We start from the raw sequence: 15,046 nt of genomic DNA on the forward strand, positions 1-15,046 counted from the left end.
GGAGGAAGCAATGCTCCTCATTACTTGCAGATGGGGCATACCTCATATGGATATCATGGCAACACAGCAAATTGCCAAGGCACCACGCTTCTTCAGTCTCAGAAGAGAGCACGGAGTGGAAGGGGTCGATGCCCTGGTTCCTCCTTGGACGCACAACATCCTGATCAACATGTCTCCGGAGTGGCCACAAAGACCTTAGTTTGCAGATTTGATCAGTCTAGCAGTGGATGGCCCATTGAGACTGGGACATCTGCCAAACCTGCTACTTCAGGGCCCCATATTTTCAGATCAAGCAGCTTGATTTTGTCTAGTAGCTTGGCTTTTAAGAGGAGATGTTTAAGGAAGAAAAGATATCCTGAGGATGTTATTTCTATTCTGTTGCAGGCTCGAAAGACTTCCACATCCTTGGTGTATGTCAGGTTGGCTCCAGAAGAGGTTCTGAAAAGGATTTCAGTTGATTCAGGGACTGGGTGTATAGAGGATGTTCTGGAGGGGAACAATGATCCAAACGGGGAGCCCCCTAGAGGAGGGTGAAATTCCTCCACAGAGGGGGACAATCCCCGAATTATCTGACTGTTTAGCAGAGAAAACCCTCCCTTTGTTCTTTCTCAGTCCATGGCAGAGCTTGTCATCAAAGAAACACCAGTAGAACTAACTGTGGAAGGATTAGGCCCAATATAGGAGGGTCTTTGCAGACTGGTTAGAACATTTCCATTCCACAGAACTGTGAAAGATATAGTGACTGCTGAATGGGATTTGCCAGATCCTGGTTTACATTTCTGCAGTCATGGCAAAGCTTCATCCCTTGCCATCAGAGGAGTTGGACCCAGGGGCGGCTCAAGGCAATGTGCTGCCTGAAGATGACCATTGCCCCTTCCATGTGACAGGGACCAGCCTACGGCACCGGTAGCCCCTGTCACATGGTAAGGGCTTAAAGGCCTCGGCACCATTTTGGTTAGTAGCAGCAGATGGCCCAGGAGTGGCAGATCGAGCCTAGGCTCCCCGCTGGACCACCAGGAGTTTTCGTGAGTCTTAGGGAGGTCGGGAGAGTGGTGCGATGAAGCAGGGGCTGGGCAGAATTTTGAAGGGGCACTTTTTGCCACTTCAAAATTCTGCCACCTGAAGCGGTCGCCTCATCCTGCCTCTATAGAACCGCCCCTGATTGGACCTTTTGAGATACCTTAAGGTGGATGCCTTAGTATAGCGGTCATGAGGAAAGGCAGTGCTGCTTTAAAAGAAGTCTTGGATAGAAAAAAAATCAGGTTATTCTGAAGCAGTAATTGGGCTTTGCATGTGTTTGGGTTATTTTCAGTTTAAAGAAGTTATTTTCATTTGGGCATAGACTATGGGTTTTTTCTGATTTGTTTAGAAGCACACAAGAGAAGAAAGACATTTTTGGCTATGCATCAAAAGTTTATATCTCTCTGTACTAATTTTCTTTTGATATTTCTGTGCAAATGTTTTGTTAAGTTTAATAATAGATATATATTTGTTGAGCTCTCTCAGCTTGTAAAGTATGTATCCCGGACTCTATGGGAGCAGTAATCAACGCAGGTAAACATGCTTTGATGATTGCCCCCTTTGTGTGCGGAAACAGTACCTGTACTTTTGTCCACTCAAAACAAGAGCAGGGTTAGATCGAGAGAGGGAAAGTGTAAACATGTTCACATCTCTGCGATCTGCTTTCTAGAGATGTGCATTCGTTTTAGACGAATTAGATAATTTCAGCAAAATTGTCTAATTCGTCCTGTTTTGGGAGTGCCCAAAACAAACAATAATTTGCCGAAATTTGGGAAAAAATTTGAATTTTGTATTAGTGCGCAGTAACATGAAATTAGTGAAATACAAAAAAACCCCAAAATGTGGAAAAAACGAAGTTAACCGCAGGGAAAAATGAAGTACGAACCGATACAATATCTAAAAACGATGCACATCTCTTTCTGGCAATTCCTTTGCACCTGCTTCAATGCGGGCGCAAAGTACAAGATTTGAAAAGTACTTTCCTGCTGAAAATGAGCTTGCAGGCCTGTGGAGTTTCAAAGATGCCCTCACTATTTCTCTGTTTTTAAGTACACATTTTCTTGGTTAATACTCTTTGTCTGCACAGCTCTGGAATGTTACCTGTCTTATTCTTTCAAAGCTGCAGGCTTTGTGACTGATGAATAATAGCTTAGTGATTTGGGTATACTTCTTGTCATTGTTTTTTATTTCAGAATTCGGATATATGCGTCTCAAATGCCCGCTGTTTTTTCACTGTTGTACTAGAAGTGTGGAGGATTTGTCCTCCCCTTGCTCCCTACTTTCCCTGTTATACTGGAAATGCTGAATGATAATCCGTTCCTATGATACTTGTCTATCCTCTCGAAACCTGAACCACAAACTTTAATATTCTGGGGGGGGGGTTTGGGGTTGTTTTTTTTTCGCATTTTCTTTTTCAGATCTTAAGAAGAATGAACACAAATTAAACCATCATCAGAGAATTGGACTGAAGTAGGTGTTTAATGACAGTATTGATATAAAATAATTTGCATGCCAGCTGGGAGTGCTTGAGGTGATTTGAAAACCAAAGAATACTAACCTTTGTATTTGCTGCTTTTCCCTTTCTGAATTGTTTGTTCCTTAGAGCTGAAATGGATAAATATTCAGCATTATGCAAACTTATCCAGGGCCCCAGTCTCCAGCAATTTTGTGACCATGGCAAGAGTTGCAAAATTGGACCCTTACCATGGAATTCCCTATTACTCGCAAAATCACAGTAAGCCCAGGGGGCTAGGTCCAGGCTGAAGCAGCATAAGTGACACTAGCCTGTGCACCTCTCGCCCAGCCCACCTTGGCCAGTCTGCATTTGGCATTAGGAGGGCAGTGGCAGCCTAGTACCTTGGGCCATATGATCGTCCTCTGCTGCACAGCACTAAGTGTTGTGCTTTGAACTGTGCAGCATTGCAGCGATCCCCCATGGTTCAAACCATGGACCTTCAGCTGTAGGCAGTAGAGGAGGAGGAAGACATGGTGATTCCTAACAGCAAGTTCAGATGGGTGCGGTGGGAGGGGATTGGCATTTAGCGATGAGGGTGGCTTGTATCAGAAGACTTATGAGGAGAGGCTGAAGGATCTGAATATGTACACCCTGAAGGGAGGAGGTGCAGGGGAGATATGATACAGACCTTCAGATACCTGAAAGGTTTTAATGATGCATGAACTTCAAACATTTTTCCATTGGAAAGGAAACTGTAGAACTAGGGATCATGAAATGAAACTCTAGAGGGGGATGACTTGGAACCAACATCAGGAAATATTCCTTCACGGAGAGGGTGATGGATGCCTGGAATGCCCTTCTGGAATAGGTGGTGAGGATGAATTCAAAGGGCATGGGATAAACACTGCAGATCCCTAGAAGCTAGAGGTTGGAAACACAGAAAAGGGTGCAGGGGTAACCTGAATGGAGCAGCAGTTACTACCCTTAACAGAAGGCATGGGGGTAATCTGCACGGAGCGGCAGTTACTACCCTTAACAGAAGGCATGGGGGTAACCTACACGGTGCGGCAGTTACTACCCTTAACAGAAGGCATGGGGGTAACATGCACGGAGCGGAAGTTACTACCCTTAACAGAAGGCATGGGGGTAACATGCACGGAGCGGAAGTTACTACCCTTAACAGAAGGCATGGGGGGTAACATGCACGGAGCAGCAGTTACTACCCTTAACAGAAGGCATGGTGGGTAACCTACACAGAGCAGCAGTTACTACCCTTAACTGAAAGCCTGGGGTAACCTGCACAGAGTGGCAGTCACTGCTCTTAACAGAAGGCATGGGGGGTAACCTGCTTGGCGTGTCTGTTACAACCATAAGCAACTTGCTAAGCAGACTGAATGAACCATTTGGTCTTTATTTGCTGTCATTACTATGTTACTGTGTTAGATGGTAAAGTTTTAAAGTGTGTGTGAAGAGAGCGTAGTGAGGGAATCAGAAGAGCTGTAATGTATGTGTGTGTGTGTGAGAGAAGGGATGTTTTCCTCTTCCTCAATATCCTCTCCAGCCGACGTCCTCAGCAGCAGTAGAAACCCAAATTCAGCCTGGGGCCTGTACACCAGCACATGGTCACAGGCTCTGCATCAGCCCCTCCTCTTCTCCTATGTGGGATTCCAGTTACCATAAAAACTTGTGTGAAGGCCAGGCCCACCTTAGAGTTTGGCTCACAGGCCCCACAATGACTTTTCTTTGAGTTCCTGCTGCTGCTGTTGTCAGCATTGGCTCAAGAGAACAGGCCCAAATGGCAGCATGGTAGCAGCGCCTATCAAAATTTGGCACCGGAGGCAGTTGCCTACATTGCCTATGTTGGAGTCCAGGCCTGATTTCCCTTGACCCAGGATTATTTTAAAATGCTTTTTTTTTTTTTTTTTTTTTAGGGAACTACAGTAAAAGCACAGAGCTAACAGCATAAAGTCTTGTGTGGAAGCCGAATTGATGCATTTGAGACAATAAGCATAATGAAAATAAGGTCCAGTTTGGAATCAAGAATAAGGAAGGGGATGGGCTAGCTTATTAACTAATTAGTTTATACTGGAGCAGATTCCCATTTTGGTTTGTTATAACTTTACTAATAGTATTCCTTTGTTTCTATCAGTTGCCTCACAAATCTTGTTTTTCTGTGTACAGATATTTTGAAGATTTTGAGAAACGGATTCCACGGAAGGAGATGCTGCAGATGCAGGTGAATAGACCACGTGACCCATTTAGTGATGGGTTGGGCATTTTTCAGAAGCCTTAGTGAGTACCTGGGTAAGTTCCAATTTACCCAGGAAAAGGGACTGGCTGTCTATTGGCCAGCTACAAAATAGGTGCAATATTTCACAATGTTCATGCTTTCAACCACATTATTTGGGAGGGGGTATTTAGGTCTGGGGAGGGATGTAATACTTTTAGATTCAAACCTTACATGTGTTATTTTTCATGACACAGGTACCCACAGAAAACGCTTGTACAAATGTCCATGGGGTACTTTGTACCCTCAGCAATTTTCCAAGTGAAAATAAGCGCATATTTTCACTTTAAAAATTAGTGCATAGACCATGGATAAAAAGTGCACATGGACTTTGCAGCACTATGGGTAGTTTGAACATTGTCCGTCCTCCATGCCTCCCCAGGGCCTGCAAAGCAATGAAAACCAGGCATACATTAATAACTAGCTTGCATTAAGCAGTAAAGCCCATTGCAGCAGACTACAAGAGTCTGATAAAGATTCAACAGGCATAAGAACTCCCAAAAATTAAACTTTGTGGAACCTTCTCATCAGATCATCTGCTTTATTGTGTTAGAACTCTCCAGTTGCATTTTTAAGTTCAAATAAAATGATACAGGTGAACCAGGTTTGAATTTTGCATGGAATTGTTAGGCCTCACTTTGACCAAGACAAAGCCTGCTGTGCAGATAGGACTCGTAACCCCTTAAAGATGTCACGGGTGTGGCTTTGTAGCAGATTAGTACCAGGCTGTGGAAGAAGTACTTCTGAGTCCTTGAACAGTAGGCAGACAACATATCCGAGGAAATAGACACTTGGCATGAGTGAAGTTCTTGACGCCTATACTTACATCCTTACCGAAATCTGTTGTACTGGAGCATGTCCAGCATGCCACTATCCGCCTGTCCACATGGGGTCCCCCTTCAGTCTCTTTTTTTTCCATGGTGTTAGTTGCCTCGCAGTTTTGGAGCTCAGCTCTTTAAAGGTTTTCTCATTCAGAATTTCTTGTTTTTTCAGCTTTGGGTCCCCCTTCTACGATCAGTGCCCCTCGATGGCGTAGTAGGTTTTTTCATTTTGCCTCCTTGTGGTCGATTCCCGTGTCGCTTCTCGACGGCCGCCGACCATCGACCGCTCGCTGGTTATTTTTCATGTCAATTACTGATCCACATGAGGTCTGCATCCTCAGCCTGGGGACAACGCACGACATCCAAGGGTGTCAGCTGAGCGATCAGATGACCCCCAAAGGCTGTTGTGCTTGGCTGATAAAATGGAGAAGCTTTTTAATTCTAAAAATTCTACTCCATTCACGCTGGCATCAGGGACATCAACACCCGGGGGCCGAGGGGAGCCCTTAGATACCTTGTTCCTATCTACGCTCCCGGCAGGATCGCCTGAGAAAGAGGAGCTGGTGATAAGCCCTCCCCGTCGTTGATGCTCTCAAAGGCATCAGGATCTTCAGGGTCCTCAATGCCAGGGAAGGATCAGGCTGAACATTGGGGTAAATCCCGAAAGCACCGTCGCTGGTCGCCATTGGTGCATGGCTCCAGATCTGGTGCAGCATCGGCGGCTGCTGTGCCTCCACCGAAGCGACCCCATGGTGAGGAGGCCCCATCCTCCAATAAACCCGGGAGTCCCAGGCGTTCCCCACTGATATCGTTGACAGGCACCTAGCTTCCCAAGGGCTCTGAGGAGGGCTCCGGTGATGCCTCGTCCCTCTCCATCAGTCCTGGCTTCCATGGACTTTCAGGAGGAGTTGGACTACAGGGTACAGAATGTGGTGCTCCAAGCCCTATGGGGAATTGAACCGCCCCCGGTACCGGCCCCCATACCGGTGCCGGAGCCTGCACCTTCTCTATTGGCGCCCCTGCTGGAGCGTCTGGATGTCGTCCTCAGTGTCCTTCTGACGCAACCGGTGCCCGGGAACTCTCGGTTCCCCAGCAGCCACGGATACCCTCTTCTGGAGCGATTCCCATTGTCAGGTATTCCGAGAAGGAAGATATGCTGCAGCCACCAGCACCCTTGGGTCCTTTGGTCCCATGGCCATGGTTCCCCAAGGCCGTGCCTGGGGCTTCGGGAACCTTTCTACCATTGGTACCTTTACTGCCCTCGAAGCCACCGGTGCCCTCGATGCCCTAGCCAAGCAGCTTTGATAGGGCCCACCCGAGCGAGGAGGAGGGCCCCTATGACTCCTGGGGAGATGATACTTCGGACTCCTTTTTTGAGGACTCCGGTGATCTCCTCTTGGAGCCTTCGCCACTGGATGAGAGACGCAGGTCTCCGCCAGAGGACCTCTCCTTTGTGAGATTCGTCCAGGCCATGGCTGAAGTCATTACCTTCCAATGTCTCACAGAGGAGGACACGCGACACAAGATGCTGGAAGTTCTCCAGTTTGTTGATGTGCAAAAGGAGGTGGTGACTGTCTCAGTCCATGAAATCTTCAAGGAACATCTCCTAAAAATTTGGGAACATCAGTTTCTCCAGTTAATAGGAAGGCGAATGCCATCTATTTGGTTCAACATGCGTTGGGATTTGAGAGGCGCCACCTCCCTCAGCAATCGGTGGTGGTGGAGTCCGCTCTCAAAAAAAGCCAAGACACTCCCACACCCATGCCTCCACCCCTCCGGGACGAGATCACAGGGAACTGGATGCCCTCGGTAGGAAGGTATTTCAGGGCTCTATGCTTATCGCCCGCATCGCCTCCTACCAATTGTATATGACCCAATGCAATTGGACCCTGTGGAAACAGGTCCAGGAACAGGTGGAGGGCCTACCACAGCAGCAGCAGGAGGCATTCTCTGCTGTGGTACAACAGGGTCTGGAGGCGGGAAAACATGAGGTTTGATCCACCTATGATGTTTTTGAAACAATGGCTAGGGTGGCTACACTGGGCATTGGTGCTCATAGGATGGCCTGGCTCCAGGTTTTGGACCTTCTCCCGAGGTCCAGGAGAAACTAGCTGAACTGCCCTGTGCAGGAGACAATCTCTTCGGGGCCAAGGTCAGGGATGCAGTAGCCCAATTGAAGGATCATAATGAGACCTTTGAACAGTTATCGGCTAGTGCTTCCGATCTGTCATCCTCGTCAGGAAGGCCTCTTGACAAACTTGAGAAAATCTTTCAATCGTCAAAGGAAGTATTTACCCTTCCACGTCCCGGACTCAAAACCCCGCCCCCGAGCTGGTTCCAGGGGTCGTTCTCAACAGCCACGTACCCCCAGGTCCTAGCCAGACCCCCGCCACAGGGTTTTGACTGGAGGTGAGGGAGCTCGAGTCAATCCACCATACCCCTGGCAGCTTGCCTCCCTATGGGAGGCAGGCTGCTTCATTTCGCCCACTGCTGGCCACACATCACATCAGACCGGTGGGTTTTCACAATCATTCGCCAGGGGTATCGGCTGAATTTCAGAGACATCCCTGCGGTCTTTCCCCCATGTCCATCGTGGGGTTCATCTGCACCGCCGGAAATACTTCGGACAGAGCTCTCCGCCCTTCTAACCGCAGGAGCGGTGGAACCTGTTCCCCTCTGCTAACAGGGCCGAGGGTTCTACTCAAGATATTTCCTGATACCAAAGAGAACTGGGGATTATGCCCCATTCTCCATCTCAGAGCCTTAAACAAATTCCTTCAGAGGGAAAAGTTCAAAATGGTCTCCTCAGAAGAGGAGACTGGCTCTTCTCCCTTGATCTCAAGGATGCCTATGCCCACATTGCAATCTTCCTAAACCACAGGAAGTATCTTCACTTTGTGGTGGGGCAGGCTCATTACCAATATCGAGTACTGCTGTTTGGTTTGGCCTCAGCCCTTCGGGTCTTCACCAAGTGCTTAGCAGCAGTAGCGATGCACCTCAGACGTCAGTGGGGTACATGTATTCCCTTACTTGGACAACTGACTGGTCAAAAGTGCCCCCCACCAGGGAGCACTGCGCACCTTGAATCTGACCATGTGAATGCTGCGATCTCTGGGATTTGTCATCAGCTACTCAAAGTCGCACCTCTGCCTGTCTCCCCCTCTGGACTTTATAGGAGCCAGACTGGACACGAGTCAGACCAAAGCATTCTTGCCTCGTGATCATGCTCTTGCCCTGTCCTCGCTGGTGAGCGCAGTGCATGGCAGTCAGCAGGTTCTGCTCGCCTGCTGCTTTGTCTGTTGGGCCATATGGAGGAGGAGTAGCCTAGTGGTTAGAGCAGTGGACTATGAACCAGGAGACCAGGGTTCAAGTCCTGCTGTCGCTCCTTGTGACCTTGGGCAAGTCACTTTACCCTCCATTGCCTCAGGTGCAAAAAACTTAGATTGTAAGCCCTCTGGGGATAGAGAAATACCTACAGTACCTGAATGTAAACCGGTGTGATATCTCGATTGAGATCGAATGTCGGTATATAAAATAAAATAAATGTCACTCAGTTGGCCCATCTTTGCATGCGCAGGGCTCAATGGACATTACAGTTGCAATGGCAGCAGGTGTCCTAGGACTTCGAGGCATGTGTCTCCATCACGCCTCTTAAGCAGGACTCCCTGTCCTGGTGGGGGAACCTCTTCAGTCTGGAACAGGGGATCCCATTTCAGGCCACCCCCACCTCAGGTACTTCTTACCACCAATGCCTCCACCCACGCAGGGACAGCTCAGGAATTTCTATGTCAGATAAACTTCCTGGAGCTTCGGGCGATTTGTTACGCTCTTTGGGCATTTCGAGACCGCTTGTCCCACAAAGCAATCCTTATTCGGACAGACAATCAGGTAGCAATGTGGTACATCAACAAGCAGAGAGGAATGGGGTTGTTTCTCCTCTGTCAAGAGGCGGTGCAGATTTAGTCCTCTGCTCTGGCACAGGGAATGTCCCTGCGAGCAATGTATCTAGCCAGATCAATAAAAACATAAGAAATTGCCATACTGGGTCAGACCAAGGGTCCATCAAGCCCAGCATCCTGTTTCCAACAGTGGCCAATCCAGGCCATAAGAACCTGGCAAGTACCCAAAAACTAAGTATATCCCAAGCTACTGATGCCAGTAATACTAGTGGCTATTCCCTAAGTCAACTTGATTAATAGCAGGTAATGGACTTCTTCTCCAAGAACTTATCCAATACTTTTTTAAATCCAGCTTCACTAACTGCACTAACCACATCCCCTGGCAACAAATTCCAGAGCTTAATTGTGCATTGAGTGAAAAATAATTTTCTCTGATTTAGTTTTAAATGTGCCACATGCTAACTTCATGGAGTGTCCCCTAGTCCTTCTATTATCCAAAAGTGTAAATAACCGATTCACATCTACTCGTTCTAGACCTCTCATGATTTTAAAGACCTCTATCATATTCCCCCCTCAGCCGTCTCTTCTCCAAGCTAAACAAAGAAGTCTTACTAATTGAAGTGGAGAAGGTTTTCCGACTGCGAGGGACATGGCTTAGATACATTCACCTGCCCCATTCAGAGGTTCTTGGACTATTTGGGGCACCTATCCGAGGCTGGGCTTAAAACCACCTCAGTCAGGGTCCATCTGAGCGCCGTCTGTGCGTACCATCAAGGTGTCACTGGTATGCCCATCTCTGTTCAGCTCATAGTAGGTCACTTTATGCGGAGCCTGCTTCAATTGAAGCCCACACTCCTTCCCCACCCCCCCACCCCCTGGCCTCCTGTTATGTCCTGGGACCTCAACATTGTGTGGGCGCAGCTCACGCGCCCTCCCTTTGAGCCTATGTGCGCCTGCAATCTGAAGTTTCTCACTTGGAAACTTCTATTCCTAGTGGTGATCACCTCACCTCGCAGGGTTAGCGAGCTTCAGGCCTTGATTACGTACCCACCCTACATGAAATTCTTTCATGACTGGGTGGTCTTTCATACACATCCCAAGTTCCTGCCCAAGGTGGTGACCGATTTCCACCTCAATCAGTCCACAGTTCTTTCCACCTTCTTCCCGAGGACCCATTCATACCAGGGTGAATGGGCTCTACATACATTGAATTGTAAGAGGGCCTTAACCTTCTATTTAGGATGCACAGCAGGCCACAGGCAATCTACTCAGCTCTTCATCTCTTTTGATAAGAATAGAATGGGAGTTGCAGTGGACAAACAGACTGGGTCCAATTGGCTAGCAAATTCTATCTCCTGCTGCTGCGCCCAAGCGGGCCTTCATTTGGGAGGCCGGGTCAAAGCTCACTCTGTGAATGCTATGGCAGCGTCAATGGCCCACTTACAGGTGGTTCCCGTCATCAAAATCTGTAGCGCTGCGACGTGGACTTCTCTGCACACATTCGTGGCCCACTACTGCTTGGATAAAGATGGTCAGCAAGATGGTAGCTTTGGGCAATCTGTCCTATGCAACCTCTTCCAGGCTTAAACCCAACTCTTCCTACCTGAGGCCCTAAGTTTGGGACCACGCTGTCCACCGGTCTTCCCAACCTCACTGCAGTTGTTTTGGTGCCTGTTGGCACCTGTTTCTCGGTGAAGGTTGGTCATATATGTTTCTGGGAACAGCCTGTAGCTTGGTATTCACCTATCTGTGAAGACTAGCATCCTGCTTTTGTCCTAGGAGAAAGCAGAGTTGCTTACCTGTAAACAGGTGTTCTCCTAGGATAGCAGGATGTTAACCCTCAGGAAACCCGCCTGCCTCCCCGCGGAGTTGGGTTCTCCTGCGTTTTGTTATTGTATTTTTTCGCTCGTGAATTCTATGTTGCGAGACTGAAGGGGGAGCCCGCATGGATAGTGGTATGCTGGGCATGCTCAGTGTACTAGTCAAAGTTTCTAGAAAATCTGACAAAAGTTTTCCGTGCTGGGCTCCATCTGATGATGTCACCCATCTGTGAGGACTAACTTCCTGCCGTCCTAGGAGAACACCTGTTACAAGTAAGCAACTCTGCTTTCCCCCCTCAAAAAAATTAACTTGATGCACAAGAAATGTGAGAGAATTATTCTATTTTTATAAAGTAAACATGCTTTTACATTATTTAAAATTAAATATATACGCAGATTTATGTAAATGTGCCACGTAATTGTTGCAGAATTTTCTAACTCTTGCCGCAGAAGATGCCCTTGAACTGCTGTAGGAAGTAATACTTTGTTTTTTATTTCTACAGGAGATTATATTGAAAGAAGTGGAAAAATTAGATCAGGAATACATCGCTACAATATGTGGCAGTTTCCGACGAGGTTAATATCCCAAAACATTCTTGTTAGTTCTTCCTCAGGCTGTAAAGGTGGGATGATGAAGTATTTGCAGGTTATTGAATAACAATGCATCTTTTATATAGATTAATATTTATTTGTTTTTAATCTAGTTTACAAAAATGCTTTAATAGATTTAAAACATCACTGTATACAGTAGCAATGGGCTGATTGTGCCAGAAATAACTACACCTTTTTCCCTGGTGTTAAGCTGTGTGATATGCCCGAAATGGCCATCACACAATTTGCGATAAATTTTTGGAATTGTATTTTGGCCATTTCTGAGCCTGGGGGGAGAGAGAGACTCTGGGGAGGGGCATCACTGTGTGCACCTATTTATATCTCTATAGGAGTGCCATCTAATAGGGTAAGGTGTTGGTGGTCGTTTAGGGGCCAGTTTCGCATGTAGAGTGAGACGTACGAAGAGCACAGTCACCTTGGTGAAGATTTGACATCATTTGGAGTGAGGAAAGTCTCACAAAGAATACATTTTGTACTATGTTTTCTCACCACCACTAACACCTCACCTCGACCTATTAGGCAGCTCTCCTATAGAGATGTAAATACTTAACTACTATGAGGGCCTTGTAGATAGGCTCAGTCTCTCTCTCTCTCTCTCTCTCTCTCTCTCTCCCCCTCTCATGCAGGGTTTATTGCACAGTGCGGTAAACTTACTGCACTGTACGACAATACTGATGCGAAGCGGTAAGTTACCACGTGGTGCGGTAACTCCAAAATAACACATCCTTTGTTAGCGCAAGCATTATCCCTGCATTATTAAAACTTTTTGATGAATCTAGGGATTAGCTGGATATAACGTATCCCGCTAAGTTACATGGGATATTCAGCAGCACAGCTACGCCGCTAAATAACTGCGTAGAAGTCACTACTCAGCTCAGTGTGCTGCGGCAGTCAAAAAAGCAAACAGAATGTTAGGAATTATTAGGAAGGGAATGGTTAATAAAACGTAAAATGTCATAATGCCTCTATATCGCTCCATGGTGAGAGACCGCACCTTGAATACTGTGTACAATTCTGGTCGCCTCATCTCAAAAAAGATATAATTGCGATGGAGAAGGTACAGAGAAGGGCGACCAAAATGATAAAGGGGATGGAACAGCTCCCCTATGAGGAAAGACTGAAGAGGTTAGGGCTGTTCAGCTTGGAGAAGAGACAGTTGAGGGGGGATATGAATAGAGGTCTTTAAGATCATGAGAGGTCTTGAACGAGTAGATGTGAATCAGTTATTTACACTTTCAAATAATAGAAGGACTAGGGGGCATTCCATTAAGTTAGCAAGAAGCACATTTAAGACTAATCGAAGACAATTCTTTTTCACTCAACGCACAATTAAGCTCTGGAATTTGTTGCCAGAGGATGTGGTTAGTGCAGTTAATGTAGCTGGGTTCAAAAAAGGTTTGGATAAGTTCTTGGAGGAGAAGTCCATTAATGGCTATTAATCAATTTTACTTAGGGAATAGCCACTGCTATTAATTGCATCAGTAGCATGGGATCTTCTTAGTGTTTGGGTAATTGCCAGGTTCTTGTGGCTTGGTTTGGCCTCTGTTGGAAACAGGTTCCCTGTATGTACCCGGATCAGTCCAGACAGTGGGTTATGTCCCCCTTCCAGCAGATGGAGTCAGAGAAAAACTCGAAGGGCGCCCCCTTATAAGCAGGTGCACCCTCTGCGTCCCTTCAGTATTCCTCTGACTCCAGCAGATGAGTGTGTTAGAACTTGCGGTTCCCCTGTTATACTTTCTGTAGATAGAAAATTAGCTTTTCTACTCTCTTTTTGCACTTGTTCATTTCTGTGGATGGATCAAATTAAAAAAAAAAAAAGGGAGTTAGTTGGTGTTCTCAGGGTTTGGGCACTAAGAAACTTGCAGGCAGAACTGCCACCATTTTTACATTGTACTGTTTTGGGAGTAAGTTCTGTCTTCTCTTTTTTACAGATTTAGCTATTTACTATTTAGGGGTGAAAGTTGGTGGTCCAACTTCTCCCCTTCCACCAACGACACGCTGCCCTGAGATGCCAAGTTCCTCGGGGCAGCGCTAGCAGAGAGGCAGTATTCCTCTTCTTAAAAAAAAAAAAAAAAAAAGCCAATAAAGTCGTTGGGTTTTCTCTAAGCGGAGGTTTTTCTTCTTTCCCGCTCCTGTCAGCCTCCGGTGGTGATTTCTGCATCGGACTGCTTGGCTCCCTCCCCCATGCCACGATCCTCGCGATGTAGTGCCTGTGGAGAGCCCGGGACGCAACTCTCCAGAGAAGGCATATGCTCGAGGTGCCTCCCCGGCGGAGAGGGTCCCTCGAGGCAGACCAGTCGTTCGGCAGCGCATCTGCCTCAGGGGAGGTCGGCCCCGTTCCCGTCTAGCGCAGGAACAGCAGCCATTTTGAATTCTGAGCCGGCTGCTCCAGCGCAGCGCCTTGATGATCCAGACCCCGAATTTTCACCATCGCCGCCAATTCTGACCATGTGAACCCCTTGGACTTGTTTGCAACTTCGGGGGGTTTCCTGATACTCCTCCCTCGGCCCTACCCCCCCCCGGGCTTTTTTCAACTGACTTTGTTCTCCTCTTGCACAATGCTTATCTGGCTAGATTGGGCCAGCAACATGATCCAGCTTCTGGACCTTCTCCTGCCAAAGTGAACAGATTGTCAGATCCCCGGGATTACAAGGGCTCAGGGGTTCCTCAGGGTCCTCCAGGGTTCGGCTGGTGCCCCACCCTGTTGTTCCTGCTTCTGCACCTCAGAATCTCCTGGTCCCCACACTGCCTGATCTTGACCAGGATGATCCGGCATCTCTCATGCAGGTTGAAGGGGATGACCCTAGGGTCCTGTGTCTTTTTCAACAGGATGAATTGGATCCTCTAATCCCCCATGTCCTAAGAGAATTGGATATTGATGCTCCCCAGGATACCCCAGGCACCAGTGCAGGACCTAAGAAAGGGGATCCTGTCCTGGCAGGGCTTGCCTGCCAACTAAAACTTTCCCTTTCCACTATATGCTTCTCCAATTGTTGTCCAGGGAATGGGATATTTATTTATTTATTAGGTTTTTATATACCGTCACTAAGACAAGCCATCGTAACGGTTCACAATACAATAAAAAATAACAATCAATAATACAATCACAAATGCAGTCATAACACTCATAC

General features: G+C 47.2%; 1 protein-coding gene across 2 annotated transcripts in view; it reads left to right on the plus strand.

Annotated features, from left to right (window-relative positions):
- Nucleotides 1–15,046, plus strand: part of POLB (DNA polymerase beta) — a 90,474-nt gene that overhangs the window by 35,102 nt on the left and 40,326 nt on the right. For both annotated transcript variants that reach the window (XM_029603703.1, XM_029603702.1), the window contains exons 8-10: nt 2,439–2,490; nt 4,658–4,712; nt 11,807–11,879. In XM_029603703.1, the coding sequence (XP_029459563.1) occupies nt 2,439–2,490; nt 4,658–4,712; nt 11,807–11,879 (180 nt within the window). The remainder of the gene's footprint in view (nt 1–2,438; nt 2,491–4,657; nt 4,713–11,806; nt 11,880–15,046) is intronic.

Source organism: Rhinatrema bivittatum, chromosome 5, assembly GCF_901001135.1.
Source record: "Rhinatrema bivittatum chromosome 5, aRhiBiv1.1, whole genome shotgun sequence".
NCBI lineage: Eukaryota > Metazoa > Chordata > Amphibia > Gymnophiona > Rhinatrematidae > Rhinatrema > Rhinatrema bivittatum.